Consider the following 27308-nt stretch of genomic DNA (forward strand, 5'->3'; position numbering starts at 1 on the left):
ATTCTTCCTGCCACTGCATCTACTTCTAGCATTGCATTGCCCTTCACCAAAGTGGTGAGAGGTCCTACTCGTGGGCCACTTTCATGCCAGTTTTGCTGAAAATTACCATTTTGCTTAAAAAACAAACGACGAGTAGGCTTTCTGTTGTTGTCGTCCCGATTCGAGGTTTCAAGGTCGAAGGTAAATTCATCTACCATCTCTAGAAAGACATGATGATGAAATCTGAACTTTTAATACACTTCTTTGTCGTCGTATATATCTGTCTATCGCAAAATACTTATTTATTAGAAGATCCACCGTGAATATCATCTTCACGTCTAAACTCTACAACTATGGCGGCCATCTTTGCGCCAGTGGCGTACTACCTCTAGAGGAGGTAACGCGTTTCGCTCCGGTACGGCCCGACCGTCATATGCGCCCGCGTTGCGATACACTCAGGGCTGTGATCTCGCTGCGTATGAAATGCTTAAAGAATGAAAGCATTAAAAACAATATTTTAGAAGCATGCGGTGAAAACAATGGATTGCAATTGAGGTAAAGGCCGGGTTAGATAGGCAGCCACGTACAAGCCGTACTACTCGGCTACCTATATATATAAAAAGACTTGAAATTAAAAGGATTTTTTGCCCCGAAGTAAGATTTGTGCCATCAATGGCTTCGTAGTGTTTGTCCATCCCCATTTTGTCAAATCCCCATAATTTTCAACTACTTATCCCTGAACATGGTATTGTGGGTGCTATATTAAAAGTAGCAGATTGAATTACTGACACTTACCAGTGCGTAAAAAATGTACTGCTATCAAAGATACTAAAAACTAGCATCTTTGCTGCTGTCAAATATGTGTCAAAGTGGGTAAAGGTTATGGTTGTGAAGACAGAGGGAGACAATTTGAAAGGGACGCCACTCTGTCTAAACAAGAAATGAGGCAATTTGTAAATCAATAGGAGCTAGCTACAGGTTAGAGCGTGTGGCCATTTAGACAGAGTGTTGCTTGAGGCACGATCTTTCATACTACAATTACCTACGTGGATTTGCGCTCATGGATGTTTTTGAACCATCTCTGAGACACAGAAAAATTCCCTCGAACAGAGCTCTTCCGGATTTGGCGACAAGTAATTCTAACTGCAAGGCGAACCAGTTATTAGAATCTAACAAAACGGAATGTTTCGGTGCTACAAATTTAGATGCTGGAGCAAATCGGCCCTTAAGTAGTTCGACCACTTTGACAGTCACCAACACAGAGAAGAAATCATGCTCGTCAAGCTTTTACGATATCATTAAGGCTATGAACAGCTTCACACGAATCGGCGATGAAAGTGGAGATTCGAACCCTAATAAAGGTGATGCAGAAAAGAGCGACAGCAAAACCGAAGCGCAATCTGGTAAAGAATTCAGTTCAATTGAAGAAATATCAACTCACTATAAAACCAAAAGCATGGAGAGGGACAAAGACTGCATCTCTAATCAAGTAAACAGTCAAAATGCAACAAACATCCAGACACCAAGAGCTTATTACCCAAGTTTGCTTGTATTTTCAGTAACATCTTTACTCTTGAGATTACACAACATTGAGACACCTGCGCATATTTGGTAAGTAAATTTCAAGATATTGAATTGAAAGGGTTATATATGTTTTATGTAAAGATGCTATGAGTTATTATATATGATGGAATAATGGTTCACCATGGAGATAAACTATTGTGTGTGTGTGTACTTATATAGGTGGATGGGTGAGAAAAATTGACAGCTTCTTTTCAGACTGAAAAGCTTTTAGTTGTACTGATCAGCTAGTTTCTAGTAAGTTAAAAGAATGCTAAGTTGTACACTCTAAAGACATCTTTTAAGCACATTATGCTCAATTCACAATTTGCTAATATTTTGTACAAGTAGAGCACTAAGTGAACCATACAAAGTAATACATTATTTATGTGTATAATCTGTTTTGTTGGTTGTCTTTCGTGTCTTATTGCATCAGCTGGGATGAAACACATTTTGGCAAGATGGGAAGCTGGTATATCAACAGAACATTTTTCTTTGATGTTCACCCACCTCTTGGAAAGGTAGGAAAAAACATATTTTACTAACTTCTTTTCAACTTGGTTTTAATTTTTTTTTCTTTTTGTTTCCTCGGCTGACCAAATACTCTTTTAGAATCTGCAATAGTTCCCAGCTGAACCTGGTCATAGCTTTAAAAAAAAAACAACCCAAAACTAGTTAGGATGATTTGACTATGCTCATGGAGTGATATGACTTGGGAGAAATGACCGGCCACCCAAATCTAGGAATCAATTATTGCTATTGTTTCATCATTGTCACAGTCAGCTTTTTATTTATATACAGTGATACCTCGGTTCTCGAACGCCTTGACTTTCGACCAAATCGGTATTCGACCAGGAAATTCGAGAAAATTTTGTCTTGGAATTCGAACAAATATTTGGAACTCGAACATCCGAACGTCCGAGATGAGCCGAGTTGAGCTGAATGGCGTTCATTCGGCCCAGCGTGCCTTGCTTGCGTCATCAGTGACAATAACCATCCCCCTTCCCTCCTCCCTCCACATTCATTCCCTCCTGCCATAAAGTTTGGTACAGGTACAGTAAATGAAACACAATTTACTGTACTGTACAGTACATTTGTTTTTGTTTTTGTTTTTGTTTTAATAAATACACTTTTATTTCTTATTTCTTGTTGAGACTCATGTTTTTCTACATATTATATACAAATTAGGCCAGTAAATAGGCATTTTCTGGGGCTTGGAACGAATTAATCCAGTTTCCATTATTTCCTTTGGGTTTCATTGCTTTGGTTCTCGAACAATTTGGTTCTCGACCGTCCTCCCGGAACGAATTATGTTCGAGAACCGAGGTATCACTGTATTTATAATGTGAGGCAGATAGTAGTTTACCCTTATAGCATGATGAGTCACAAAAGTGGCTTTGCCCAAATGACTCAAGAAAAGCTCTCCTCTTGGTTGACCCAATTGAAACCAACCAATCAGAAAGTTTGTTTCTATTCTCAGATCTTCTTCCTGCAGTATACGAACCATTTTGAATCTGTTCCGAACGATTTTGCGATTTTTTTTCCTTTTTAAAAAATCAGTCTCACATTGAGCTATCGCAGGAGGATGACTTTGTTGGTGACACCAGCAAAGAGTCTGCTGTTGACAGCAACTCTGCCAGCAATTTTGAAGGTATTTGTGCCAGTTTTTATACTGCTAATTAATATGTAGATGCTTTTGCCAATCTCGTCGATGAAGGCATGTAGGCCACATGGAATTGTTGATTTAAAATAAATAGTTCACTTTGTTTGTAAATGTTTTGCAACCACTAAATTCTAAAGTGTTTTATTATCAATATTGTATCCAGAGAGGTATTTATGAATTAGATTTGTCTTTTTCATTGATCCTACTTTAGTTTTCTTTGTCATTTCTGCAGCAGTCAGTGTGTGCCTTTTGAATTACAAAGATAATTTAGAAGTGTATGTCAGAGCAGAGAGAGCAGAGAGCCTGGTGTATCAACAATGAGGGATGGGAAATTACTGCTGATTATTTCCAGTATCACTGTTACAGTGTTACTTATTTTTGTATTTTCACAATGCAATATACACAGAATAAAATGTCATTATAAGTACTATTCAAAATGTAACTAATGTAATATTTTTAACGGCTATGTTGGTGTGGGGGTGAGACGTTGATATGTGACTGAAAATGAAAAAGTGTTTAAAGTGTTTAAGTGTTAGCACATGTATGCATGTATCATTTATCATGTGGCATTATCATAGTTTTTCAGTATACAAAACAGTAATAATAATAATTAATTTTTGTTTGAATATGCAGAGTTTAGCAGAGGAGAGAGTAATGATACTGACCAAGCTGATGATAATGAGGGTTATGGCCAAGGTGTACACCACATTTGGCTGCCCATCACTGGGACCTCACTGGGACCCTGGACCTCAGTCTATCCACTTCACCACTGCTCCATGCCTGAAGCACCCTTCATCCCAGGATGCAAGGCCTGTTGACTTATTTTGCCTTAACCTTTGTGGAGCAAATAGTGACTGAAACCAACCAGCATGCCAGAAAGTGGATTCACATTCACAGTGACTACCTCTGTGACAAGCTCAGTTCTGCTGTGCACCAGTGGATTAAAAAGGGAAACCAGGAGCAATTTCAGGCATTTCTGTGCGTTTCCCTCAACATGGGAACATTTTAGCAATATATAGTGAATATATAGTGACATTTTAGCGATATATAGGTGAATTGTTTGTTGTTGAGGACAGGAGATATGATAGGCATGTGAGAAATTCGTTGATGGCTCTGCAACGGACCTACATTGCCGCAGGAGTTGAAACATAAAGTTTACTTGTGACAGTGATTCGTGCTTGTGAACTTACTCACATTCTCGCCTTTAGTTTTTCCAAGGATTCCCCAATGCTTTTGAAAGCACAACAGGTTGCAGACATCTACGGTGCATGTTACTATGCAGAATACTACAATACAGTGGAACCTCGGTTAACGAACTTAATCCGTTCTGGAAAGCTGTTCGTTATCCGAAACGTTCGTTATCCGAAACAATTTTTTCCATAAGAAATAAAGGAAATAGATTTAATTGGTTCCCAGCCCCTGTTGACTCGCTAATATTTGAAAGTTACAGGCTATACAGGTATTAGTTTTAATGAGAACAGTTATAATGCAATATAACTGGAGTTGAATAAACATAAAAACATTAACGAAAGCATTGAAACATCAGAAAACTTGCCGTTTTGACGGCGTGGTTGGAGGCAGGTGGGGGGAGGAAGGGGTGGAATTACTGCTTTGATTCCCCCTTCATGAGCACGTGACATTGTAAAATCGGGGGAGACTTCCCTTTTCTGTAGCTTTGAGGTTAAAGAAAAAACTTGTCCAGTGTCTGTTGCTTCTGCCTTATTTTTGTAAAACTCTTGGGTAATACGACATCACATATCCGACAGACGCATGCCACCTTCATACTTTGAAATCATTTCCTTTTACAATTCAATTGTTGGCCGCTTCCTTGTCATTACCTCACTACTGTTAATTGCTCTTAATCTTCTTTGGAGCCATGATTGAGGATTATCTTATTAAAATAAAGCACAAAAATCACTAAATAAGAAGGATGCGCACAGATAAGGAACTACCGATCGTAACTGTGTCTCGAGCACGAATGATGACATGCTAGTCGGTCACGTGTGGTTCACGTGGCTGTTCGTTATCCGAAATTTTGTTCGCTATCCGAGACAAACTTTTAACGAAATTTTTGTTCGTTAACCGAAATATTCGCTATCCGAGGCGTTCGCTAACCGAGGTTCCACTGTATATGAATGTAGTAATAAAGAATAGTGTCATTATCATTGTCATTCTTTCTCTCTCTCACTCTGTGGAACATGCCGGCGGATGTGATCCAGCTGCATGTAAAGAACTGACTTTTTAGCCCGGACTTGATGGTCATTCTACAGATAAAGGCTGACATTGCGAGGCGATGAATCAAGGGACTCAATTCACAAAACTGTGTGATCCGCTATGTCATTCTTCTTTATTTTATCTCACTGTTAGAGAGGTGTCAAACTTATCCCGGGCCCTATGGATGAATGTACCTTCAACAAAATTTTAGAAAGAATAGAGAAAAAAATGTAGGAACAACTCAACGTGCAAATAGAGGCCTTTGAAAAACTTTCAAGAAAGTTAGATGAAAATCAGTGCTGAAATGAAGAAAAAATAGCTCAACTTGAAAATGATTTGAGTATATTAAAACACACACTTGACCAACATTCTGGGGACATAAACAATCTATATGTAAGGGACACACACTCCAACTCATGTATGAACGAACTAGAGAAAGAAATGGATTCTTTAGAGAATTTCTCCAGAAGAAACAATGTGAAATTTATAGGTGTCAGAGAGTTGGGTAAAGAGGACTACAAGGAGTGAGCACGAAAGATTGTGAAAATCCTAAACGATCACTCGAAAACAAAAGACTGGACAACAGATAATATTGAGTGGGCACACAGAGTGGATCTTCATAAGGATCATTGTACGCTTTTAAAAATGGGGAGATAAGATGGCAGTGTTACAAAATTCTGAACTAAAAAATACCCTCAGGAATAACGGGATTGAGGTCGCTGCCGACCTAACAAAACGACAGCGAGCAGAATTAGAACACGTGAAAAAAGAAGGAAAATTTAGCTACTCCAAGAATGGTAGACTCTATAATGAATAAAAAAACTTATGGATACAAGACCCCAAGAAGCCTCCAGCTTCAACCTTCAACGAAGTACTGAAACACATGGAGAAGTGACCAGAGACGCCTGTGCGGACTACCCTCCGCTGACCCCACATCTCTCAGATATAAACTAGACAAGGGAGACAACCAGGAGGCTCCCCTCTCCAATGGAGAGGAGACAACCATGTGCGACGAGAGACCCAAGCATTGAGAGAAGTTCATCTGATTCAGACTCTATTCAACACAGAGGTAACAGTGTTACAGGAGGTAGCCGCAACAGAGACCACTCTGGCAACAGTACTATAGGAGGTAGTCGCACCAGAGACCATTCTAGCAACAGTACTACAAGAGGTAGTTGCACCAGAGACCACTCTAGCAACAGGTCCCAGTCTCTACTCACCGACATGTTCCAGCGGTCACCGATCACCACTCGGTCTGGCAGCACAAGAGGTACACAGAGACAAGAAACGGACCGTAGCTAGGGATGTGGCCCTGGCCCCAACCTCACTAACCTGCCTAATGTTCTTAATGCTTTCTTTACTCGTTTCGAGACTCATGACTTCTCAGTGCAAATGAAAGATGTGCTTAGTTCTCTTCACCCTGTACAGAAGGTTGAGATTTGTCATGAACAAGTTGTGGAGCTGTTTCAGCGAGTAAATATTTGCAAGGCCTCTGGTCCGGATGGTATTTGTGGCAGGACATTACGTTTCTGCGCGCACCAACTTGGAGGCATTTTTCAACATCTTTTTCAGCGCTCTATGGATTCATTCTCCATCCCAGCCGCTTGGAAATTGTCTACCATTGTCCCAGTTCCCAAGAAAGTTTCAGCTCGGCATCTCAATGACTTTAGACCAGTGGCCTTAACATCGTTGGTCATGAAAGTATTTGAGTCAATCATCAAGGCATTGATTCTTAAAGCCACTAACAATTGTCTTAATCCCTTGCAATTTGCATACCAGTCCAAACAAAGTATCGATGATGCTAAACTGTTCATCCTCCACACTTTACTCAAACACCTGGAGAATCCTCGAGCCCATGCTCGACTGTTGTTTGCTGATTTCTCGTCGGCCTTCAACACTATTCAGTCACATATCCTAGCTAGAAGACTCCTAGACGAGTTTTCCCTTGACCATCTGTTGGTGTCATGGATCATTCACTTCTTGGTTGACAGGCAGCAAAGAGTTCTTGTCAATGGCACTTTTTCCGACTTAATCACCACGTGCACCGGCTCACCTCAGGGCTGTGTTCTATCCCCGCTTCTGTTTATTCTGTACACCAACAGTTGTCACAGTCGCCATGAGGGTCAATATCTTGTCAAATTCTCTGATGACACTGCACTGCTGTCTCTCCTTAGCGGGCCAGTGCATACCCACGGTGTAGCTTTGGAGGAATTCATTGTCTGGTGCGATGACAACTTTCTAGAGCTTAATGTGAGTAAGACGAAAGAGATTGTCTTTGATTTCCGTCGGAATTCTTCACCATGTTCTGTGTGTGTCATCCATGACAAGGAGGTGGAAATTGTTTCTGCTTTTAAATACCTGGGCACCATCTTCGATAGGCGAATTTGCTGGAATGTCAAAACTCTAAAGGGTTGTGAAGAAGGCTCAACAATGCCTCTTCATTCTACGGAAGCTGAAGTCTTTCTCTGTCTCCCACCAATTTCTTTTAGCTTTTTTACAAATCGCACATAGAAAGCATACTGTCCTTCTCGTTTATTTGTTTCTACAACAGTTTATCGGTGAAGGACAAGAGCAGCCTACATTGTGTGGTATCCACCTGCTGCTCCAAAGTCATTGGGTCAACTCAGAGTTCTCTTCAGGCTCTGTATAATAGGCGGGCTCTTCTAACGGTGTCTGCCATCCTTCGTGATGACAGGCGTGCTCTGTCGACAGAAATTGTCCGGCTCCCGTCGGGCTGCCGATTTTGTGTGCCTGCATGCAGGACAAACAAACTGCGGCTGTCTTTTGTTGTTTCAGCCGTGCAACTTTTGAATGGGTTATGAATGAGACATGAATAGTTTTGTGCATGCAATTGTGTATGAATTCTAATCTATTTTATAAATCTAATCGAGCTGCACCAGAATTGCCCTCTGGGACAAATAAAGTCTTATCTTATCTTATCTGGTTAACAGAAAACATTAACCTTTCTATGTTGGAACGTCAAAGGTGTGATACAAAAACTCTGCGAGTCTGATTTTCTTGACTTTATCACATTTGATTTATGCAGCTTAACAGAGACATTTACGAGCCATTTATCTGACTTCTCCAGTTACTTTAACAACTTCAGGGTTCTCCATGTACCGGCTTTAAAACTATCTCACCAAGGCCGCAGCTCAGGTGGAATCCTTCTACTGATAGGAAAAGACCTCTCCAAGTTTGTTTCAAATATGAGGATCCCCATAGACAATACTATCTGTGTCAAAATTCAAGGCACCTTACTTAGCAATCCACAGGACGTTATCCTTGTATGCACATATGTACCACCATATGGTTCACCTTACTATAAGACCAAGACACAGAATAGTAACATTCCACTCCTTGAAGAGTTTCTACTCAATCTAGAGCAGACCTGGGCAAGGGCCGGCCCGCCTCCTATCTCTGACCAGCCCGCCCGCTGGCCAGTATATATACTATATATATAGTATTGGGTAAAACTGAGTTAACTATATTAGTCCGGCCCTCTAAAACCATCCCAATTTCTCATGCGGCCCCTTGGGAAAATTAATTGCCCACCCCTGATCTAGAGGATGCAGAACAAAATTTTCAGACTATTTTATGTGGAGACTTAAACACACGTACCGGTCAATGACAGAACAGTTCACAGGAGGACACCCCTAAGGCTGACCCAAGATGGTTTACACAGGAGAACGAAAACCAAAGACAATCACAAGACACAGAAAGAAACTATTTTGGTCGTCTTTTAATTGAATTGTGCTCCTTGGTGTCCTTGTTTGTGTTAATCAGTGATTTTGGCGACGATTCTGCCCGCTACACTTACGTGTCACCCTACTGTAATAGCATGGTGGACTGCTTTTTGTGTAGCTCTGACCTAACGACCAGGTGTTCAGTGAAGATCACCCCATGAATAGTCCTCCCACATGCCAGTTGAGATGTACATTTCAAACAGTTTCCAAGAGGCAGGAGAGACTACCGAAAAATAGTGCTCACTTAGATTTATATGGGACCCATCAAAAGAGCAGGAATATAAAGACTGAGTAAACTCAGAAGAAATCAGAAAATCTTAGAAGAAGCTTATGAATGCATGCAGACATCCCCAGACGCACCTATTCAACACTTCACTGACTTCTTACTAACTTTTCAACAACAGACCACATATGCTCACTAGGATCTATAATCCACATGTTCTAAGCACAGACAGAAATTATATGTTGCTTTCATTGACTACAAACGGGCCTTTGACTCGGTGGACAGAGAAAAGCTGTGGGCGGTGTTGCGCAAGATAAAGGTTTTTACTAAAATGTCTGAAATGCTGAAAGCTATGTATAGGTTAGTCCAAGCATGCGTGAGAGCAGGCTCCCAGTATTCTGACCTCTTCGACTGTCCAGCTGGAGTTCGACAGGGTTGCTTAGAAAGCCCACTAATCTTCTCCCTTTTAATCAACGAAGCGGCAGAACATGTCCATTCACACAGCAAACACGGGGTACAGCTCTTGCCTGGCCTTCAAGAAATATTTTGCCTTCCATTTGCAGACAATGTCGCACTCATCTTGAAGACACCCACAGGTCTACAAAACCAAATTACAAACCTTGAGCAGTCCTCAAAACAGCTTGGATTAGAAATTAACCTAGAGAAAACAAAAACCATGGTATTCAGAAAAGGAGGGCATCTCTCAGAAAGTAAACACTGGTATATTGGCTCAAAGGAAATTGAAGTTGTAAACAGCTACAGGTATCTAGGTTTTATTTTAACAACAAAATTCTCTCTCACGACTGCACTCTTTGAGGAAAAGAAAGAGTAGCTCAGCTACTGAAAATGATATGGAGGCTAGGTAACCTGAATTCTAGTATATTATTTAAACTGTTCGATACCCAGATGTTACCATTCCTGCTATATTCCTCTGAAATCGGCGGTATGACACCTTTAAAAGAGATAGACAAGGTTCACTTATTCGCTATTAAAAGGTTTATGTGCGTAGACATTAAAACTCCCAACCATATGGTTTATAGCAAGGGCGGGAGATACCCTCTGTATATCAATAGTACAATACGAGCTGTAAAATACTGGTTAAAACTAAACACCATGGACAGGTCAAGATTCCCAAACCAAGCTTATAACATGCAGCTAAACTTAGGACTACCATGGGCAAAGATAATGGAAGATACCCTGTGCGACTACGGATTCAGACACGTGTGGGAACATGGTGGTGTATGAGATGCCAGGGCTTTTATCTTACTGCTCAAACAAAGACTGAAAGACAACTTTGTACAAAAATGGTCAGACAAAATGTAGACGAGTGATAGGTACTCAGCCTACAGACAGTTTAAAAAGGAATTTGAACCAGAAAGACATCTTTCAGTATTAACCATAAAAAAGTTCAGAAATACTCTAATATGATTTAGACTAGGAATTAGCAAAATAAATATCAATAACAGATATTCTAACACTTTGATCAAAAACTGCCCTTTTTGCCAAGACAAAACGGAAGATGAACACTTTCTGCTACACTGTCAAACCTATGTGGATATCAGGACCAATTATCTTACACCCCTGATGCCAGCAGACGACGTTGGCTGTGTTGCTGTCTAGAGAGGAAACAAACGATATCAAAATGTAGCCATGTTCATTCTTTTTGCTTTAAAGAGGCACGACGAGAACATTGAAACTACTGGACAAACAACATGACCCAAGGTGGTTGGACTCACAGGACTGGTCAAAATGTAAAGCAGGCTGGGGCCGATGGCCTAATAATATATGTGTGTGTGTGAGAGAGAGTGCGTGCATGGGTTTGTGCATGTGTGGAGCGTGCGTAGGTGTAGGTGTGGAAGATGAGAGAGAGGGCAAATGAAGAATGGTTGGTAAGTACTAGGTAGTGAGTGATTGAAACGATACGAGCATATTTATGCACTTCATGTAATTTACATATTCTACCTGTGTATATTCTACTGCTGAGGACGAAATGTATACCACGCCCTGCTTTGAAAGGGTGGTTGACCCATCAAATAAATAATTCAATTCAATTCAATCCCTCAACATGGGTTGGATTTGAAATCCCGCCCTCAGCTCATACCAATGACTGAGAAACAGAGAAGTCCCTGAACACTGCAAGGGGCAGAACACCACTGATAGGGCCAAGCTGACCAGGCACTAGTTCATGGTTGAGGTTGTGTTGTCTGATGGCTACTACCCACCCAAGGTTTTTTGGCATTGCTGTACAGCTGCAGAAATCTTGGCTGCCAGATAAAACATCTCTCTGCAAGTTGCCTCAACCCCAGCCAGCTGTTGGAGATAGTGGACATAAACTTAGAAAGTTGACTGTAGCCAAGAAGAGAAACTGCATGGCTGGACACAACAGATGTGTAAGGTCATTTGCATGTGATATATGACTGTTACCTGAGGGAAATGGCTGGCCCCCTTTATTCATTGGGATAGGAGCTGTTTCTTTCAAGACTTGTGTTACTAAGAATAATACTTAAAATTTCCTTTTAAGTAGGTTTTTACCTGTTAGAAAATCGTAAAAAGTGCTGCTGTTCTTAAGAATGCGAATACTGACATTTTAAAAAAAAAGTTACAAAGATGTGAAAAAAAATGAAAGCTTCACAGCCTGAAAAAAGCTATCTTGCATAATCTAATATTTAATAAAATTTTCTTTGAGAATGGTTTGTTCAAATCCCATATTCCTGGCTAAAGAACAGAAGCAGTTTTAATAAAAAACATGCACCATTTCAAGGGCTTTCTGTCACTCACACATGCACACACAGAGAAGGAAAGGAGGAGTGAGAACCCCTCCTGCAGAAGACAGAACCATTAAAAAGTGAGAGTAGGTGTCTTAGAATGAAAGAGGTCATGTCACCAATTTTTCGTCCCCCCACACCCCCCATGACTGAAACTAGTTTAAAAGTACAACTCAAAGCAGAAAAATACAGGAAGAATAATAATAGAAAATAACACAATAGAGCTGAAGCTTCTTCAGCCCCGAGAAGAAAAGTTACTGATAAAATTGTGCACCATGTTGTATTTTCTTTTTTGTAATCTTTACATCAGTAATAAATGAAATAAAATGAGTGACAGATGACCTGTAGTTTTGTTTGCATGTTGTGAGAACATCCTTGAATGGTCCTTAAAATAAGCTCATTAGATGTTCTTGTTTTCAGTTAGACCTGTGTGAACCCTGTTAAAAGGGTTGAAGTATATGACAGAAACTCCAATTTTGGACCTCAGCACAAGACATGACACCAGAATATAATTGCAAGACTCTACTTTAGCAAGCTATTCAAATTTACATTCTGATATGGCCTTTCCTGCTCTGATTTTGTCTGCTGTTTAATAATTTATTACAGTTTAACAAGCAGATTGGGAAAAAAAGCCATTAATCTTGATAACAACAGCTTTGTAAATTACATTCAGATGTCGAAAGAGGGAGACTTTAATTTTTTTCTTAAAGCAGATTGTCAGGTAGACTTGAAGATGGGGGTGAGTTATCTGATGGATATCTCCATCACAAAGATGGTGTAATACACGAGACTCAAGTGTGTGTGTCTCAGGGATGGGACCTCATGCACATTGCAAACATGTATGTTCCATTATTTTGGGGCTGACTAATTTTGTTGTAAACAGTCAGTTTAAAACTCTTAGAACATGTATTGATCAAATGCAGAGATTCCATCAAGCAAGAAAACACTGAGGTGTTGGTCAAGATGTTGATTTTTAACCTCGTCTTCCACAATTTCAGGTCTCATTGTCATGAACCTTGGGGAATGAGTATGTGAAGACAGCCAGGGGGTTATAATTGCTGTTGCCTTGGACTGATTACATTCTCATATTGACATTTATGTGTATGTGTGAAACACAGTTCAATTGCTAGTAATGATTCAATCTCACTTCAAGCCCCCAGCGAATGTCCCCAAAAACAAACTCAAGGCAATTTAATGTATCAAGAAAATTATTAATAATTGAGAGTTTTTACACATCAATTACAAAGAATTACATTTACAATTACAAGAGTTACAATTACATTCCAAAATTCCACTTGTGGGTGTTTTCTAGGAGTCCTGTTACAATTCCTTATGGCTAATCCAGATATTGTGTCATTACCTTCACTCCTCGTTCATCACACACTCACCACTTATCTCTACACACGAAAGTCTCTTGCGATGTGGAGGAACCTCTGATGTTCTTGATATCTGGGTATCAGTTGATATCACCTTGTCGGATATCACCTTGATGCCTCTTTCATGAGCACTGAGACTCTGGGCACGACCATGTGCCACCTTGTGTCTTTTCCGTTGCCTCTAGGCCGGACTGCTGTCTGAATCTTAACAGCGCCTAATAAGTCACCAACGCTTATGTATCAGTCTCAAGCCTCTGCTGTTTGCGATGAAACAGCTACTGGTGTTGAAGCATTAAGCACTCTGTGTCAGAGTAGGTCTTTACACACCTCTGAGTCGGCTGTGCTGAAGTAGTTGCGATTCCATTCTTGGCCTTGTCCATCCCGATGGCCTGGTATTGTCAAAGGGCAACCGCTGTGTTCACTATGTAATGCCACCTTAACAACTAACCCATTCCCCAAGTTACCTATTTATAAGCACATATGCTTAACTTGTGTAGGAAGCAGAATTGTGGCACCAACACTATAACCCTATTCCTGGTTATCTTATAATATTAATAAATGCAAAATTTGTAAAGCGCATGCTCACACTTCAAAGGAGCATGCTCTTAGTGCCTAAGAACGAGAATGAAGCATCGACAGCATATGAGGGACAGGAAAATAAACGAATAAAACATGAGCTAAGAAGAATAAACAAAAGTACTAATGATGAATAAAAACATGAACAGAAAACGCAAGGAGGAACCAAATAACAAGAACTGAGAGTATCATGATAAAGATGAGCAGGGAACAGTGTGAAAAAAGGACTAGCATGGTGGGAAAGGGTGTTACGAATAATGTTTATGGAAGAGGTGCATTTTCAGTGTACATTTAAAGGATTCAGTAGTGGGTAGGTGGTGGATGTGGAAAGGGAGAGAGTTCCATTGTTTCACTGCACACAATAACTAAAAATTCTGTGGTCATATGTTGTTCTGGTGACAGAAGGAGTAAGGAGGCAATCATCAGACAAGGAACGGAGCTAGGATGTAAGGGAAGAGCTATCTATCTATTCCTCTTAGTGCATCAGGTTGCACATAAGGTCTCAACCAGAGTCCACCACTGATGTCGATCGGCTGAAACCCACTCCAGGTGACCCCATGTCCAGCCCTTTCCTTTCATCTCCCTTTCCACTGTTCCTCTCCAAGTTTCCTTTTGGTGGCCTCGTTTTCTTCGGCCGTCTGGAGTCCATCGTAGGGCGACTCTTGAGAGGTCTGCTGTCTGCTGGCGGAGTACATGTCCAATCCATCGCCAACGCCTTTGTTGAACCTGTGTGGTGATGAACTCAGTTTCAGTTCTTTTGTGGAGTTCTTCGTTGGTGATGGTATTTGGCCAAAAGATGTTAACTATGCACCTGAGGCATCTGTTTGGGAAGAAGTCAAGCTTGTTACTGATGGTTTTGGTCAACTTCCATGATTCTGATCCGTAAAGGAGGGTGCTGATCACATTTGACTTGAAGATTCTCAGCTTGATCTTCTGGCTGATGTTTTTTGCCTTCGATGTGCTCCTGAGTGAGGCGAAGGCCTGGCTGACTTTTGCCAGTCGGGCTCGAATCTCCACCTCTGCATCCCCAGTGTTTGACATTTTGGACCCAAAATAGGTGAAACTGTCAACTTCCTCAATCTCTTCTCCATTTACTTTGATGCTGTCTTGGACTCTGGCGTTCACTCTTATATTATTTGTTTTCTTTGCGCTGACCTTCAAGCCAAGGTTTCCAGCTGTTTCTGAGAAGGCATTTGTTTTTTCCTGTATGTCTTAGTGGCGGTTTGACAGCAGGGCAATGTCATCAGCCAAGTCCAAGTCTTTACAGCGTTGTTGTTGCTGTCATAGTCATGGTCCATCTGATCCCTCTCCTCTCACTGTCGGTGGAAGTCTTCATGCTCCATTCCATGGCCAGGATGAAGAGGAATGGCGACAGAATGCAGCCCTGCTTCACCCCAGTACTGACATTGAAGGGGTCTGTGAGCTCAGGTGTCACAGACACAATGGAAAGGGAAGAGCAGTTCAGAGAAATAATCAGGGCAGGAGCCAGCAAAGAAATTAAAACACGGCGCGGACAGTTTGTACTTGACCTGAGAGTGGATGGGAAGTGGATGCAGAAAATGAAGAAGAGGGGTGGCATTGTCCTGTTTCCAAGCTTTAAGCACCAAATGTGCAGCAGTTTTGTATTTTCTGGAGCTTGTGAAGAAGGTATACATGACACCGAGCAATCAAGGAATTGCAGTAATCAAGCCTGGATTGAAGATGGCGCTGATCTTGCATAGTTTGTAATAGGCAGACTGACAGACAGCTGTGACTTGTTTAGCAAGAGTCATGTCTGCAGTGACAATGAATCCCAGTCTTCGACATTGTTAATACAGGCTTCTATGGTGCTAATAGCAGAGTGAGACTCAGCCGGTGTAGTGGAGCAGTAGAGTTGTGTATCATCAGCATATGATGAGAAACGTTGCGAGACTGGAAGCAAGATAAAGCGGTTTTTTATTCAGAATGAACAGAACTGGGCTGAGTACTGAGTCTTGAGTCTTGAGGGATGCCACAAAAATGTGGAGCTGGGTGAGGGTAGGTGGCAGATATGGAACAGTGAGATAAGAGTTAAAGCACGCTTCTGCTGGTTCAGAAATTCCATAGAGGGTGTGTTGTCTATGAAGGAGCAGAGAGTGGTTGATAATGTCAAATGCAGCAGACAGGTCCAGTAGAGTTAAGGCAGAAACATCACCACAGTCAAGGGCAGATAATATGTCGGTGGTCACTTTAATTAGAGTAGTTTCGGTACTATGAAAAGGCCTATATGGTGACAGCAGGAGAGATGAACTGGTGCTCCTGTAAGTACGCCCAGAGCTGTGTCAAAGCTACTTTCTGTATGATCGTTGAGAGAAAACACAAGTTGGAAACTGGGCGATAATTGTTCAACATATTGGCATCAAGCATGGATTTCTTAAGAAGTGGCTTCACCGGGGCATTTTTAAACAAAGATGGGAAAACACCTGATGACAAGCTGACATTTAAAATGTTTGTGATGGAAGGAAGTAAAATATTTATGCACTCAGAAAGAAGGCTTGTGGGTATTGGGTCTAACTGGAAAGATGTTGGCTTGGCTTTCAGAATAATCGCCTTTATATCAGCATCAGAGACTGGTCGAAATTTGGTCAGAGATCATCCCAGAAGATTATCACAAGATGCTGTCAGGCATTGGTTTTGAGTCCAAGGATGATTGAATATCTGAAATCTTGTTAGTAAAATAGTCACAAATAGTCACTTGCAGCAGCTGTGAAGCAGGACAGGCAGTGGGCAGTGATATCAGCTTGCTAATTCCAGTCATTCGATTGCATATGTCAAAAAGAATAATCGCCTTTATATCGGCATCAGAGACTGGTCGAAATTTGGTCAGAGAGTATTCCAGAAGAACATCACAAGAGATGCTGTCAATGACCGATATCAAGTCCTAAGATGATCGAATGTCCAGCATCTTTGTAGTGAAATAATCATTGAAAACTTGCAGTAGCTGTGAAGCAGGAAAGGCGGTAGGCAGCAGCATTGCCTTGCTAATGCCAGTCAATCGACTGCAACCGTTGAAAATTGTCTTGGAGGACATGCAATTAATATTATTTGGGCCTGAAGATATGATGTTTAGGTCTTGTTGATACATTTTGCAACGCATCACTTCGCTGTGTTATAAATTTTTTTGTGGATGGTGAGTCCACTGTTCCGCCAAACGCGCTCAGCTCGCTGGTGAGTATGGGCACAGAGCTCAACATGGATTTGCGAATACCAAGGTGCACATTTGGACTGACGCATCAGACGTTGAGACACTGGGGCATGGTCATCAACAGCTCTATGCAAAACACAGTCAAGTTGCTCAGCAGAGGGTGGCTGGAGCAGGACTATTTGCAGTTGTGCTTTGAATGCGAGGATATCAACACTGTGACGAGCAAGTGAGTCTAACAACGGGCACTGATGATGGGCATTTGCGATCAAGCTTGATTAATGGCCCAGTAATGGTGAGATGTGAGATCTTGAGAAACATGAACTGACTGCACTAATTGGTTATATCAATCCATGACCCATTCTAAGATGTGATCTCTTTTATGTGGGCTGCAAAACAGCATGAATGAGACGAAAACTGTTCAACAATTCTGACATTTTTATGTGTCAGGATGAGACTTGTTGTCAAAATGGACATTAACATCTCCAAGAAGCACTACGGGTCCATTCAGTGCATTGCTATAGTCCAGCAGATCGTGAAATTCTGAGTAAAAGGTAGAGGTTATGAGTTTGTTCTTGGCACTTGGAAGGGGGATTGATGCAGAATGGGTGCATCGAGCAATAGGGAGCTGAAAAAGAGACTTGTACACATTCAAAAGATGTATGTGGGAACATTGAAGCAGTAGTTAAAGACAGGTACATGTACTTGGCAAGTGATGATTTGAAGATAATTTGAGGATTTGCCGCCTCCACATGTAGGATTAGGGAATGATTTCAGGCAGTAGCTCACATACTGATCAACACACATACTGTCGTCACCTTGCTTTTTAAGCCACATCTCACTGATGATGAAAATATGACAGCAAGTGATTAGTTGTGTGGGGGAAATGAGGCAGTCTCCTGTTCTCATACGACCATGTTGATTTTGTCAGTCATGCTTACAGCTGGTGTTACAGGTGATAACATTAACTAGTACTCTTTGATCATGCCAATGTTGATCCTGATGCTGACTATAAATCAGAGAATCTCATGACACCCATCATATCCAGCATACTTCCAGAACTTTTTGCTAAATTCAGAAATGCATAGGGATGATCCAATAACTCAGCTCTACATACTTGATAATCCATATGCAGTTAGATTGGACCATGACTACTTTAAAGATATCCCCCTTCAGATATGTTTTTAAACCATCAGCATCTCAGAAGTTGATGAATGATTAAGTATATGGCTCTAATAAAGCATGTGAGGGGAGAAAAAAAATGAAGATCTAAACCTCTGTGTGCCTCTAATTTTGGTGACATTTGTCTCATGACAAAGATCAACAGTGAAAGGGTAGCCCAAGGGCTTCTTAATCCTAAAAATGTTCAAGTCAAAACATGCCTTGCATAGTCATACATTTGAACCAGTAGCTGTCAAAATAGTATAAACAACTGTATAACATGTCTACTGCTGAGACTGGATTAATAATCTGCAGACACCATCCATTTCTGGCCTGCACTCCAGATTGAATTGCTAGTAATCATCTCCTTGAAGTAAAGTTCCCTTTTTTTTGCAAGAGACCCCCCCAAAATAAGCCCAAGTACTGTGCCATACTTGATCATAGATGAAAGGAATCTCATGCTGGAGCTGAAGAGCAGCAGTGCTTATTTTTACCAAGTATAAGGTCAAATGCTATGCACAGGCACTTCAACAGTGGATTTTGCAGTTTTCACTCATGAGGACTTCAAAGTCATTTGAGCTGAAAAAGATGAAAAATTTACTACTGAAGTGCTGTTTTCAAAGAACTGTTCTTGAAAAAATTTCAATCACTTGAATAAATTGGTCACATCCACATTACTTGTGCTGAGAACATGCTCCTGTGAAAGACAGTGGGCGCAACAAGTACAATTTTGCAAAGTGGGTATAGGCTTTAACCTGGAGACTCATAGAGATTTCTCTGTGACACCTAGTTGATCTGTTTTTATTATCAGCCAGTGCACATGCTTGCTAGATTCTAATAAAGTTAATTTTCCATTGAAAATGCACCTCTTCCATAAACATTATTCCTAACAGCTTTTCCCACCACGCTAGCCCCTTTTTCATACCCTTCTCTGCTCATCTTTATGATACTCTCAGTTCTTGTTATTTGGTTTCTCTTTGCGTTTTCTGTATTTCTTTTTAATCATCATTAGTACTTTTATTCTTTCTTAGTTCATGTGTTAGTCATTTGTTTTCCTGTACCTCGTATGCTGTCCATGTCTTGTTCTTAGGCGCTAAGAGCATGCTCCTGAGGAGTATGAGTATGCGCTTTACAAATTTTGCATTTATTATTATTATTATTTTTATAGTCATCAAAGGCTAGCTCAGAGCACTTTACAAAAATTAATAACAAACTGACAGAATAATAATAACTGTTTCAAAACAGAAAGTTCATTGTGTTCATGATTAATGTAGCTGATTTTGAGAAATAGGTGAATGCCACCAGCATATATGCCATCACTTCATCTCAGTAACTACCAAAATATCCCATCTACCCTTCTCTTCTTCTCTCATAGTCATTTGACTTGTGGCAATGCTTTGTGGTTGTAGTATTAGTAATAGTAGTGGTAGTGAATGCAAAAACATATTTTGAAGCATACAGAACTGGCATGGAGCCTGTGTCAACATAATGGCAGTGAAGAATGAGGCATGATTGTAGACAAGAGATCAAAGGATTAAGCCCATGCATGAGGCTCATTTGGGTGTGGGGAAGTTGCAAGGAAAATGGACCGTAGACCAAAAAGTGTTGAACAGCTGCAGGAAAGTACAAAATTAATCCAACAAACAAGAGATTCTGTGAGATGCGATATACAGAGATAAACGTTTTACTGAAGAAGGCTTTAGGACAGGGGTCTCAAACTCATATTAGCATGAGGGCCGCAGTGGAAAGTAACAGCCAGTCAGCGGGCCGCACCACGAAAAGAAAATGTTTTTTCATTAAATTTTACGAACACTACTGTCACTGCAGTTAAATGCTAAAATAAAGTTTTTATAATTATTAATTACATTTAGTGTAGTTTATTACATGCACAGGCAGTTTAGTTTATTAAAATAAGTTGACGTTGTCTCTGTCACTAATAACGGGGGTAATTTTCACTGCGGGAGTTAATCACCAAGCACAACATACATATACACCGCGGACGTGGCCGAGGGCCGCACAAAAATGTTTCGCGGGCCGCATTCGGCCCGCGGGCCGCGTGTTTGAGACCCCTGCTTTAGGATGAACCAAGATGATTTATATGAATAATTGTTAGAAACTGTACGTTTGAAGACAGTATCACGATATTTGCATATGTTGTCACATTACCTTTCAATATGTGGTAGTGTTTCAAAAATGTTTTAGATGCTGATTGGCCTGGCTGGCTACTTGACAGGGTATGATGGATCTTTTTCATTTGCTAAGCCTGGAGATGAATATGGTGATACCCCATATATGGGTATGAGAGTGGTAAGTAGTATTGTGTATTTTATTTGCCACCTTCGGTACTACTCTTTGAGTGAAATCATTAAAATAGGTATGATTATGCCATAATTTGATGTGATTTGTTTGATGTTTTTGTCATTTATTTCTATCTTTTCATATAAATGTGTGCAAATTTTGTTAAATCACATCAACTATGAAGGAAAAATAACACCGTTTAAAAAAACCTTTGACAAATTAGAAGGAATATGTTGTATTACTTTCCAGTTTTGTGCCATTCTTGGAGCAGCCTTAGTGCCAATGACATTTCAAATAATCTGGCAGTTTACTAGCTCCATTCTACCTGCTATTTTTGCAGCTTCTTTTGTTCTCTTTGGTGAGTACACCCAGTAGCATACGCTAGTAGGAGGCTGAGTAAGGCTGAGAGAGCATATGCAGCATGTGAGAAAGAATATTTGGCAGTGATTTTTGGTATTTAGAAATTTAGCCTGTATCTCTATGGGCAAGAATTTGTGCTAGAAAGTGACCATAAGCCCCTGGTATTCTTAGCCCAAGCCAAACACTCTAACCAGAGATTAATGAGATGGTCACTTTTCCTTCAGGAATATCATCCCTACATTTAATACATAAAGGGGATAGAAAATGTTGAGGCCGACTACCTAAGCCGTAGCTAATGTCCTGGTCCAATTTAGAAGCAGGGTGGTGTAATGAACATGTAAATATAATGGGAGCTGACTCTGCTATTCTTGGAAGTTTAAGTTAATTTTACCTGTTAGAGTTCAATACTTTGTTCTTTCAAAGAGGAGAGTTCGAGTAGCCAGAAGGAAGAGCATTATAGGTGAGGGTTCTATGTTAAAATATTTTGCATAGTGGAGTTTATCAAATCAATATAGCGACCTAGTTGGAACAAATCTGGGGGATTTCATTTTTAGCAAGGGAAAGTGTGGTGAGTTGTGGTAGTCTTATATTGTTCTGTGTACGAATGGTGTCTTGTGTCTGACGTCATTTGTTCCACATCACTTGGAGCGGGGAAAAAGATATCATATATAAGAAAAAAGCAGTTGCTCTAAAAATGGCCAAGTGAGCGGGGAAACACAATGGTCTTCTCCGCCATCTTCTTTGTGACTCGGTGACATTCCTCAGAATTTGTGCCTCTTCGATTTAATTTACCTACAAATCTCTTCATCCTCATCGTCATTTGAAGGGGGCTTGTCGAGTGTTGGGTTATATATGTGTAATACATCGTGCATATACAAGGTAAGTGTACGTTCTTCATATTACAGTGGCCTTGGCCTCGAATGTCTACCTCTTACAGGTAGTGCAAGCCCTGATCACATAGCCCTTTGCTTTCAATGGTGACAGCAGGCAGTCCTGACAGTTCTTCATCACTGACTCGCTCCCTTGCTCAAGGTTCTCTAACCCAAGCGTCCATCCTCCTGAGACTTGTCATCTTGGATTAAGACTCGGTCTCAAGGTACAAGTGAAGTTGGCATTAGAGATGCTGAAGCCGCTTCGACTGCTGACCAGTTGCTCCATCCAATCTGCCGTTGTTCCAAGAAGTGTCCTGCTGGTTCTCCATTCCCTATTTTACTTTGTGCATTCGCATGTCACCTACACCAAGGGATGCCATTGGTCACTCACCAACCAATCAAGAAGCCCACATTGACAAGAGAACAACCACCCTACTGACGCTCCACCCCACCTTCAGTGGCATGGTGGACAGGTGACTAACCCCCCCTCCCTGTCAACTTGGTGGACAAGTTTGTGAGCCCCTGAAGAGACGTCACTGACACCTCTGCCAGCTGGCTGGTCATGCTTGGCTTACTGTAACCACTTAGGGCTGTCTCCCACTTATAGCACCTCTGCGCTCCGACTGCATACAACACCTCTACACTGGCACATACGTTCCCCCTTTTCTTGTCTAAGGTCCTTGGGCTTGTCAACAAGCCATCCTAGATGCTAATTGGGCAATTGTTACTTCCCCATTTAAGTTACCACATGACAGTTTTTCTTTTTTCCGACCCACCACACTTTCGTATATGATGAATGAAAGATCAACATGGGTAGATCAACCTTTAACAGTAAAGGAAACTACATTAAAATTCATTTGTTCACTGGTCAAATTATTGCATGAATGATGCATTTTAATTGACTGTTGGCAGTAGTCAAATCGACCATAGGCAGTGGTCATTTTTATTTGTGCAGTAAAATCAGCAAATGCTTGAATTGATTTTTATTTTATATTAAATATTTGAACAGACATGACTCATTATCATTTTGTATATTGTGAGGTTGACTAAGGTCATGTTACTGTGCAGATGTTGGCACAAACACATTATCCCGGTACATCCTCTTGGATCCCATCTTGATGTTCTTTATCCTGGCTGCCACTTACTGTAAACTCAGGGTTTTGAATCTCAGAAAATGGTAAGATGTGCTCACATACACACACACACTGTTACTGCATGCATGCTGATACCATAAAAAACAGGAAAGAGAGAGAAAGAAGATAGCAGGTAGAATAAAATAGTACCAAAAATATTTTTAAAATCATGAGATATAATCTTTTTGGCATATAACCAGCAAACATCTTCCCACATTATCTGGTTTGTCTGTCGACTGTTCATTAGTATCATGTACTTCATCACATAATGTCATTGTAAGTTTATACAGGGATTAAACTCCAAAAAGAATTATGTGGTGATGGTTGGTTGGTTGCTATGGCAGAATAGTGCTTTCACCTGGAGGTAATTTCACATTATAAGAAGAGAAAACCTCTGTGAATACGTGCCACATACAGACAATGTCCTGAGACAACATCTGAACTTGGGATCTCTGCAGTAGTGAAGTGACAAACAAGTGTTTTAACCACTATACTGCCAACTGCCTCTATTATGTAGTGATCTGTATTCAGTTATTTTAACTGTGTGCATGATTACCGCCTTGATAGACAGCAGGTGAAACTCCAACACAGTCGCATCGAAGGCAATATATACCAATAGACTAAATCCTACATGCACAACAGATGATCCTTGTAACTGTTGGATAGTGTAGTCAGAAATTACTCCTATAGCAAGGCATACCACAAGGACTTTTCTTTTCTATTCTTTGTTAATGACTTTGTGCTAGAGCTTCTTAAAAGAATCTATGTGCTACTTTTCATGCAGATGATCTGGTTTTCTGGTGCTTGGAGAAGTATGGAGCTATGGCATTGTATAAGATGGTCTGAAAAAAATTACAGGTGTGTCAGGCAGCAAGAAAAGACAACAGCAACCCTTTTCTTAAACCCTTTACCAAAGCACAAACTGGCAAACTACTGATGGGAAACCTCTAAAATATGAAGATCAACAGACTTTTATGGATGTGACCTTTCACAAAAGACTGATAGAGAAGCTTTATATTTCTAGTGTTGAAGGCGAGGCCAGAAGGAAACATTAAGAGAAAGCTTGGCACAGACTAGTGGAACAGGGAGGCAACGAGTAAATCCTCAAAACCATGTATCAAAGAATTAAGAAAACACTTTGAATATGGGTCAAGCACATAAATGATACATCCCCTGTGGGACCCCAGGGTATGCTTTCCTAGCGAGCATTGCAAGAATAGGGTCCCTGCCATCCAGCCAGGCATGTTGTAAGAGGCGACTAAGGTGGACAACTCACCTAGAGGCAAAATAGGTTGTGGTAGGGCTAACAACCCCTCCATGTAAAAAAAAAGCTTGTTACAGAAACCAACATTGTCACGGATGGTGAGAGTAATGAAACACATGAATGATAGTACAGTGGAACCTCGGTTAGCGAACGCCTTGGATAGCGAATATTTCGGATAATGAACTAAAATTTCGTTAAAAGTTTGTCTCGGATAGCGAACAAAAGTTCGGATAACGAACAGCCACGTGAACCACACGTGACCGACCAGCATGTAATCAATTGCGCTTGAGACACAGTTACGATCAGTCGTTCCTTATCTATGCGCATCCTTCTTATTTAGTGATTTTTGTGCTTTATTTTAATAAGATATTCCACAATAATGGCTCCAAAGAAGATTAAGAGCATTTAATAGTAGTGAGGTAATGACAAGGAAGCGGCCAACAAATGAATTGAAAAAGGAAATGATTTCAAAGTATGAAGGCAGCATGCGTCTGTCGGATATGTGATGTCATATTACCGAAGAGTTTTACAAAAAAGGCAGAAGGAACAGATACTGGACAAGTTTTTTCCTTTAACCTCAAAGCTACAGAAAAGGGAAGTCACCCCCGATTTTATAACACCAATTAAACAAGATGAAGCAAGTAATAGCAGTTCCCCCCATGAGCTACAAAAGAAAGTGCAAAGCCATCAAATATAAACACCGCACGGACCATTTAATGATTGGCAGGTGAAGACAACTATCTTTATCCACGCTTAAAAGATCAAGCTTCGTGAGAAAGACACAGGCACTGCAGAGACAACACCAGAAGCAGAGAACTGGATCCTCTCTAACAATTCTCCTAAAAAATGGCAGAGAACCTCTTTGTCATCTGTATCACAGTTTCCCATTTTAGAGCCAAGGACAAACATTAAGCAAGAAAATCCTAGCACTTGTTGGTAAAAGCTACCTGGCATTTAAAAGAAGAGAAATACCCATCTAGAACCATAAAATATAGGCTTACACAGACAGGTCAGTGACTGATGCTATCCAAAATGCACGAGCTGAGTAATCCATGATGGTCACAGGCAGGAGTAATCATATCAACAAGTTCTCACTTCACCAACAAGAAATATTGATTGCTTAAAAATAATACTATAGGGGATACCTTCACATCATGATTTTGAAGGCAATGAGCAGGCTGACAAAAAAGGCAAAACTTGGGGATAAGACAGGAGGAAAACAACCTGACAGAGATGAAGACCATCATTAAGGCTTTGTACAGACCACCTAGCTATCAGACAGCTACAATCATCGTCCACATCAGATCAGGTGATAATTTCCAGCTCAGAGAGAGGGTACAACAGACTAAAGACTGGTGTCTTCCCTGCTTTGCTCATTCATAGATGCAGAAGAAACCATGTAAGCTCCTCCAGGAACTTGAGGCCCGAAATCTGGCTATTGCTGATGCTCCTTAATATTAAGCTGTATGCACTTGTGGACGCGTTGCAGGTGACTGCTAGTTTGATCTCAAGAGGTAGCCTCCAGGGGTAACTAAGGCAGAGAAAGACCGTCCATTTTAAGTGCTGACGTATGTCAAACCCTTATTATTTCATTCCATGATTTAGGGTTCTTTTTTATTTAAAGCTCAGTTATCTTTCACATGCAGTTGCCTCAAACCAAATTTTTTTATTTAACTGTGCCTCATTTTTAAACCATTGCAGTCCCTTTTCATTCAGTTGGTGGTTCTGGTTGACTGCTACTGGTGTCAGTTTAGCGGGAGCTATGGGGTAAGTGTTTAATATTTTCTATAGATACCCTTTTAACTTTTTTTCACAATTTATCCAATCTGTTATAAATGCTCATAATATACTTAAAACTTTCCTGAAAACATAATTTGATGTTTACAAAGAAATCTTTTTTTGTAAACTTCATGTTCTTTGCTTTTTTTCATTAATTTTGTTATCATCGACACTTGAAGCAGTTATTCATTGTTTTGAGTGTGCATTATTATAGAAAACAAATTTTGAAAATCACCAGCTGTATTATTTGGATATGAATAAATAAGGAAAAAGAGGTGTGTTTCACAATTTGTTTTCCTTTGTTTTCAGTTTCTTACAAACTTTGTCTCTACTTTCAAAGATTATTTTAGTTTGCTAGTTTGCTCACCGCTGAAAACAACTTAAAGTAGTCTTTAATGAAAGTTTCATGACTATGTTATAAAAGCAAATCTATTTCTGGCATGAAGAGAAATGCATAGAAGGCACACATGTGATGTCAAAGATCAGTGAAGGATTTTTTATTATTTTTTTGTTTTTGTTTTTTGCTGTAATCTTTGACTCAGGGTGAAGTTTGTTGGTCTCTTTGTGGTCCTGCTGGTCGGTGTGTTGACTGCCAGGGATCTTAACATGCTTCTGTCAGATCTCACTCTGGCAATGGTGATTATAATACTACTATAACTACTAATAATGATGATGTTACTATGATGATAATAAATGTACCACAACATTAGAGTTATCCTATGAGCACCCCTTTAACATGGCAACACAACTAGGTGCTTACTTAGTAATCACAAAGGCTGATCACAAAGCTGTACAAAGCACTCTTATGCTACTCACCCATTATGTTTTATGTATTTTAAATGCAATTGGACAGTTTGAGTGAATCCATTGTCCAGAAACATTCAACACTCGTTAATCATAAAGGAGTTGCGTTTTGTCTCGACAACATAAGACCATACACAAGTTTGATCACCCATCAAAAGTTATTGAAGCTTGGATGAGATGTGTTGACACACACACCATACTCGCCTGACCTAGTGATGTCAGACTTTGACTTGTTTTGATCTCTTCATAACTCCTTGTGTGGTATAATGTTCTGTTCAGATGAGGGTGTAAATGAGTACATTCTTCAGTTTTTCGCCAATAAAGACAGGTCCTTTTATGAACAAGGAATTATGAAGCTTGCTTGAACAAAATGGGCAA

General features: G+C 40.4%; 1 protein-coding gene across 2 annotated transcripts in view; it reads left to right on the top strand.

Moving 5' to 3' along the window:
- Nucleotides 1-883: 883 nt before the first annotated feature.
- Nucleotides 884-27308, top strand: part of LOC112571248 (protein O-mannosyl-transferase 2-like) — a 75547-nt gene continuing 49122 nt past the window's right edge. The window contains exons 1-7 of one of the 2 annotated variants that reach the window (XM_025250123.1): nucleotides 884-1590; nucleotides 1976-2060; nucleotides 20623-20727; nucleotides 20968-21076; nucleotides 23019-23127; nucleotides 26064-26114; nucleotides 26669-26762. In XM_025250123.1, the coding sequence (XP_025105908.1) occupies nucleotides 1040-1590; nucleotides 1976-2060; nucleotides 20623-20727; nucleotides 20968-21076; nucleotides 23019-23127; nucleotides 26064-26114; nucleotides 26669-26762 (1104 nt within the window). In that variant the 5' untranslated portion in view covers nucleotides 884-1039. Of the gene's footprint in view, nucleotides 1591-1975; nucleotides 2061-20622; nucleotides 20728-20967; nucleotides 21077-23018; nucleotides 23128-26048; nucleotides 26115-26668; nucleotides 26763-27308 lie in introns of both variants that reach the window. The other variant, XM_025250122.1, reaches the window with a different exon arrangement.

The sequence above is a fragment of the Pomacea canaliculata genome, linkage group LG8 (assembly GCF_003073045.1).
Source record: "Pomacea canaliculata isolate SZHN2017 linkage group LG8, ASM307304v1, whole genome shotgun sequence".
In the NCBI taxonomy this organism is placed as follows: domain Eukaryota; kingdom Metazoa; phylum Mollusca; class Gastropoda; order Architaenioglossa; family Ampullariidae; genus Pomacea; species Pomacea canaliculata.